The 6536-nt window shown below is 33.3% G+C and overlaps 2 protein-coding genes across 2 annotated transcripts; both read left to right on the top strand.

Moving 5' to 3' along the window:
- Positions 1 to 581: 581 nt before the first annotated feature.
- LOC114075989 (disease resistance protein RPP2B-like) lies at positions 582 to 2095 on the top strand. The gene is made up of 2 exons (XM_027914169.1): positions 582 to 631; positions 1156 to 2095. The coding sequence occupies exons 1-2, from the start codon at positions 582 to 584 to the stop codon at positions 2093 to 2095; spliced, it is 990 nt and encodes a 329-aa protein (XP_027769970.1).
- Positions 2096 to 2158: 63 nt separating this feature from the next.
- Positions 2159 to 4483, top strand: LOC114075988 (disease resistance protein RPP2B-like). The gene is made up of 5 exons (XM_027914168.1): positions 2159 to 2260; positions 2345 to 2664; positions 2736 to 2790; positions 3234 to 4127; positions 4286 to 4483. Exons 1-5 carry the CDS (start codon positions 2159 to 2161, stop codon positions 4481 to 4483), a joined length of 1569 nt encoding a protein of 522 aa, XP_027769969.1.
- The last annotated feature ends 2053 nt before the right edge of the window (positions 4484 to 6536 follow it).

Raw genomic sequence — 6536 nt, 5'->3', positions numbered from 1 at the left:
AGTAAAAAACCACGGGACCAAAAGCTCCACTATAATCACCAAGAGTTACAATATTGTTCTCCAAAATTGGCCACAAAACAAGTGCCAAACAACGAGCAACAACAAAATAAGATTGCACCAAATCTAGAGAATTAAAGGAGCAAAATCACCAATTTCGCAGCTACTGTTCACGACAGCAAAACTGAAGCTGCAGGCCACCAAATCCAACTCTGTCAGTTCCTAATCAAAGATTGAGATGAAGATAATATGCTGTCCAAAAATCAGCTCAATCGGACAAGAAACGAAGCGGGAATCGCAATTTGAAGTTGGCTGTTAGGGCTGAATTTTGACTGCGAAAACTGCTCTCTTTCTCTCTTTTTGGCTGCTGAAAAAACTCTCTGTGTATATGAAAATAAGACCTAAATAGGCTTATATTTGCCTCATAAGAATGGGCCTATGGGCAAAAATGGGTTGGTCTAAATTGGGCTTTTATTTATCCACATAGGAAGGGAAAAAGACCCATAACCCAACACCAGGTACTTTCATAAGGTCCCTGTGTTTTGTCAAATCATCAAAACTTCAAGACAGCAGCACTCAGGGAAATGGCTGATCAAAGTGGTAGTGGCATGGTTTTACAAAATTCAGCTCAAGAGTAATTCCTTTCATCGTCTCTTTATCTTTTCTATTTTTCTCATGTACTTTGTTCATGTTGATGCCAAAAAATGAACAACATATAAGATTCGTGCATATAGAAAGTATGGATACGTCTTCTGGATGAAACAAACAAGAAGTTGAAGCTTACTGGGAGTGAGACTTTTACTTTTGCTTTTGAATAAAACTATGATCTCTTGTTAAAACATTAGATGGTCGACTTTTCCTTGTAGATGGCTTTCGATTGAACTTCCATTATTAGGCTTTCCATGCCTAACATCAAACAATGGAAACACAATGCTTGCTTTAACAAAATAGTGCAATAACTGAAAACATTACTCACTTAAGTGAAAACAGACATACAAAACCTAAGCTTGAGTAAATACTTATTGTCAGAGTAGCCAAATTAATATCAGGCATAGAAGTTCATAAATATTAGGCATAGTTACTCTATTTGTCAACCATAACACATATGACTAACCAACATTTCTGTTTTTGTTTGTTCCACTTTGATCTTTATTATAGGACTGATGAGTTGAGATTTATAGAGAAACTTGTCAAAGTTACTGAAAATAAAGTAAACCGTTCAATCCTCAGTGTTGCTCCTTACCTAATTGGTATACATTTACGGGTTAACGATATTTGCTTGTGGTTGCAACATAAAACAGATGATGTTGATATTTGGGGCATTTATGGAATGGGTGGTATAGGGAAGACAACAATGGCCAAATATGCATTTAACTTTAACTTTGAAAGTTTTGAAAGAAGCAGCTTCCTCTACAATGTTAGAGATTTTTTCGAGTCTACCGATGGACTAATTTATCTGCAGAAACAATTTCTGTATGATATTCTTGATGGGAGGAAAATTGACATTCACAGTGTTGAAGATGGAATCAATCAGATAAAAAGTGTTGTTTATTGTAAGAGGTTTCTTGTTGTGCTGGATGATATTGATGAAGTGGACCAGTTAGCTTCTATCGTTGGAATGCGAGATCGCTTGTACTCAGGTAGTAAAATTATAGTGACAACTAGGCACATAGAGTTGCTGAGGGCTTGTGAAATTGAATTGATTGATGATGTTCAAAAACTGAACAAAGACGAATCTGTTGAATTATTTAGTTGGCATGCGTTCGGACAAGGCCATCCAGTCGAGCATTACACCAAGTTCTTGACAATGATTATAGAATACTGTATTGGATGTCCTCTAGCTTTACAAGTTTTAGGTTCTTCTCTCTCTGGTAAAAGTCTAGATGTATGGGAAAGTACACTGAGGAAACTAGGGTTGATTCCTAATAGTCAAGTATCCAAGAAATTGCAGATTAGTTTTGCCTGTATACAAGATGATCATGACAAAAGCTTATTCCCTGACATTGCCTGTTTCTTTCTTGGAAAGAATGTAGACCATGTTGTATCTATACTTGATGCATGTGGATATTATTCAATGGTTAGGATTCATAATCTCTAAGATATATTCTTGTTATAAATTGATGAATATGGTAGACTGATGATGCATCCATTAGTTAGAGATATGGGACGAGAAATTATATGTCAAGAATCACCTAAGCCTCCTGAAAGACGTAGTAGATTGTGGCATTACAAGGACTCATTTAAAGTTTTGAAAGATAAAAATGTAAGATTTTTCATCTTCATTTACTTTTGCAAATCATGTTGTTTCACAAATCAATTGATCAATGACCAGTTTATGTTTCATCAGGGTTCAGATATGATTCAAGGCCTTAACCTTAGGTCGTGTGCAGAGAAAGATAAGCCACCAAGGAGCTTCCATCATCCAACATCAAAGGAGTACTTGCAGGAATGTGCCAATATAATGAGGAAAATAAGACTGTCACGCCAAAATGATCCACCACGGCAACCACAGCCTCGTAAAGTTCTCCTTTATGGTTCTAATAATAATAACTCATATTCAAAGACGGTGGACAACATCAACACTGATTCCTTTTCTGGTATGCGCAAATTAAAACTTCTGCAACTTGACAATTTAGCAGTTAAAGGAAATTACAAGGAATTCCCGAGGTTATTTAGGTGGTTGTGCTGGCACAAATTCCCATATAAATGTTTACCTGATGGCTTACCTTTGGAGGAAGTGGTGGCCTGGAAATGTGTCATAGTAGATTGCATCATCTTTTCCAAGGAAACAAGGTAAATATGGCACGAATTCCATATATATTATATTCAACAAGCAGAAGTCGTTATATTGTATTGATAATCCCGCCTACCTCACTGAACATCTAGTTTCTGAAGTGAAGTCTGCATGACATTAAATTTATGAACATGTCTGCTTTTAGGAGATAATAATGGACTTTTTTTTTTTGTTTCTCTGGATTGTCAATTTGACCAGAATATTCTAGTTTACACAATGTTTATTCTCTCTGCCTCGAAAACTTGTTCCTTGCACAATTCCTTTTTATAGAGACTTTGTAGTTTCTTTGAGCAACAAACTATTGTAATTATTTAGTCACTATCATGTCTAAGATTCGACATTCTTATGAATTGTTTCCTTTTTTCTGTAACCCCTTTGAGTGGTTGATTGTTTAAAGATTGATAGATGAGTCAGATACTGATTTTTATTTGTTCTCTTACAGACTCTCAGTGCGTTGAAGATTCTGAATCTCAATCATTCAGAAGGTCTGTCCTGCACCCCTGACTTTTCAAATCTCCCAAATTTTGAGAGGATAATTCTCAAGTACTACACTAGGTTGATTGAGATTGATAAATCGATTGGGAGACTAAAGAGACTCCTCATTTTGAACCTAAGAGGCTGCCAAAGTCTAAGGAAGCTTCCCAGATGTATTAGTAATCTTCATTCCCTCGAGAAGATAATACTGTATGGTTGCTCAAAACTTGTATGGTCTTTATTAGAGCTGAATAAGATGCAGTCATTGCTAGAACTTGATGCCGGTGGAACTGCTAAAAATCAAGTTTCTACTTTCGTAAGTAAGAAGCATTTGCTGATGTGCTCTTCAGTCTCAAGCCCAAGAAAATCTCCTGGAATCCTGTTAACTACGGTATCTCATACATTAGTTACCTTAAGTCTTACTGAATGTGGTCTATCTAGTGATTTGATTCCAGAGGAGCTTGGTGATTTCTCCATGCTGCGGAACTTGTTTTTAAGTGAGAATCCAATTCACAGTCTACCAGAAAGCATCAAGAGGCTTACCAATCTCAGGAAACTTGATTTAGAAAATTGCGAACAACTTGAATATCTTCCAGAGATCCCAGCTAGTGTGAAAATCTTGAGTACTTGGCAATGCATCTCACTCCAACGGATGCACAATTTACCAAATTTATTGACAACAATGAATTTTCTTGGACTATGTTGCAGCAAATTTATTGAGGTTCAGGAAATGTTCCAGCTAAGATGTATTTCTTCATTTCATACTGATTTAATTAGTGTTCTCGGATTACCGAACTTGAGTGACATGAAAGTGGATCTCTACAACAGTCTGACTCTAACAAGATGGAAAGGTCCTATACAGGTTTGCTCCATCTCCTACAAGTCCCATTTATATTTCATATTTGGTTAAGAAATACGAGTTTCTTGCTTTCGTCACACTTATATAGAAAGTAAGATACCAAGATTTAGTTGGATAAAACATAATCTCCTTTCATCTCCATATTTGTGTTTAATATGCAGGGCCACTCTGAATTTGGTATATTCAGCACTTCTTTTCATGGAAGTGAGCTTCCAGACTGGCTAAGCTACAGTTCTACGGGATCTTCATCAATCAGTTTTGATGTGCCTAATCATGACATTCAGGGTTTGAACTTATATGTTATCTATGAGAATGCCATAACATCCTATTTGTACGAGGAGAAACAAATTTTGGAATGAATTTCATGTTAGAGTAGCAAATAAGACGAAGGATCTGAGATGGACATACAGTCCAACGTTTAAGGGCCTTCCAGATAATGGTGAAGATATCACATGGCTATGCCATTGGGAAATAGGACAGCACTTGGATACTGGAGACTCTATGAGCATTTCAGTGACTCTATTTGCTGGTGCTCGGTTGAAGGAATTTGGCATCCACATTGTCTATAAGCAAAATGACAACAATTTGAGATGTAATACATCATCTTTTCCTCCTGCACACCATCTCATGAATGGGGTGGATATCATCATATCATATAATATATTATTAAAAGTTGGTATAATTCATAAATTTGCCCTTTAACTTGACTTCAAATAATATTTATGCCCTTCAACTTTGGATGTGCACAAATAGACACTTAAGCTTGTATAAAGTTGAACAAATAGACACACATGTCATACATGTCATTTTTTATTCTACGTGGTGTCCTACGTTTATTGTGCCATGTAGGACTCATGTGTTTATTTATTTAAAGTTCGATAGTTAAAGTGTATGTTTGTGCATTATGAAAGTTGGAGGTCAAAGTTAAAATTTGAAATCAAGTTTAAGGTCCAATATATGTATTATGCCTTAAAAGTTTGAAGCTCCTAACCTTAAAATTGAATTACCATTTTGTCCTTCATTAAAATATTATTTCTTTTTTTTTAATATACAAAATGTAAAATATATTCTAATAACTAATTTAATAATCAAATCTAAAGTATCAATTGAAATAGTTGTAATAAAGATATAATGGAAGATTAAAAAGGCATTCAAATGAATGAAATAGGTTACATTAATTTGCTAGGTGGAAGTTCAAGCATTTCAAATGAAAACTTTTAAAAGAAACTGTTATATATTACAATCCCCAATAATTTATATTTCTTCATCCCTAATGTATATGTTTTCTCTTTCACGTTTTCTTTTACCAACAATAGTGTGTAGTTAAATTTTGTTTAGACAATGTAAGTCTCTCATCTTCTCTTCCTTTTTGGCATAAAGTTCCTATGGTATGTTCTTTCAAGTATTTTATATTTCATCTAATGTTTTAATTTTTTATTTATCATATAAATTATGCTCAAATCTTTAATTGTTGTCTAAGCATTTGATCTTTCACATGAAAAAAATTACTAAAATTTTGTTATCACCACTTATGAGGTAGATTTTTAATTTCATGGATAAATATGTGATGCTTTTGCAGGTAGTTGAATTAGTTTGTTGCTTCTATTTTTCATGATAAGTAATTGGATATGACTTCTTTATTTGCTAAATAGATATTTAGTGTTTACCTTCATTATTGTTAGGAACTTGAATTTATTCCTTTAACACTTAAAGATTTTTTATAATGTTTTTGTGAATTTTAAGAAGTTTATTTCCTTTGTAAGAGTAATATACGTTTAAAAGTAGAAGGATGTTTGACAAAAGATAGATGACCGTTTTACTTCTATATTAAATTAAAATGTTTAACTATTTAATAAACTAAATATTAAATAGTAACTCATAACATTAGTCATGAATCAACCACCATAATGTCTATGCAATATCTTTGAATTGATTTCATGTTGGAGTAAATTCATGAATCTTTTGTTCTTTTTGTATGCCAATCAGAACTATGAATTGTTTGTCCTCCCAAAAATAAAAAAATCATATCTATATTATATATAGTTTTTTATAAATATTTGTATTTATGTAAAGGAGTAACATAAATTCTATTTCCACTAACTCCTTTATGTAAATGTAATAACTTTCACTAATTATGTTCATTATGATTCTTAGTCCTACCTCTCATTCATGATCTCATATGAGTTAATATCATATACATGAGTCATGACAACTCTTTTTATTCTTCAATCATATCCTATAATTAATATGACATTTGATACAAGATTGTACACACTCAAAAAAGTTAGAAAAAATGTATAACTCTCTATGCTCTCTTCTCTCTTTTTATTTGTTTTGTTTAATGTTTAGGTTTCTTGTTTTCATTATATAACATTCTTAATATATATATATATATATATATATATATATATA

The sequence above is a fragment of the Solanum pennellii genome, chromosome 2, assembly GCF_001406875.1.
Source record: "Solanum pennellii chromosome 2, SPENNV200".
Lineage (NCBI taxonomy): Eukaryota > Viridiplantae > Streptophyta > Magnoliopsida > Solanales > Solanaceae > Solanum > Solanum pennellii.
The sequence above is the reverse complement of the archived record's forward strand: the minus strand, read 5'-3'. Positions and strand labels throughout refer to the sequence as shown.

Coding starts and splice junctions, on each gene's coding strand:
- LOC114075989 (XM_027914169.1), top strand. CDS start 582: ATGGCTGATCAAAGTGGTAGTGGCATGGTTTTACAAAATTCAGCTCAA. Junction 632..1,155: donor TTACAAAATTCAGCTCAAGA/GTAATTCCTTTC, acceptor TCTTTATTATAG/GACTGATGAGTTGAGATTTA.
- LOC114075988 (XM_027914168.1), top strand. CDS start 2,159: ATGGGACGAGAAATTATATGTCAAGAATCACCTAAGCCTCCTGAAAGA. Junction 2,791..3,233: donor ATCTTTTCCAAGGAAACAAG/GTAAATATGGCA, acceptor GTTCTCTTACAG/ACTCTCAGTGCGTTGAAGAT. Junction 4,128..4,285: donor GATGGAAAGGTCCTATACAG/GTTTGCTCCATC, acceptor TTTAATATGCAG/GGCCACTCTGAATTTGGTAT.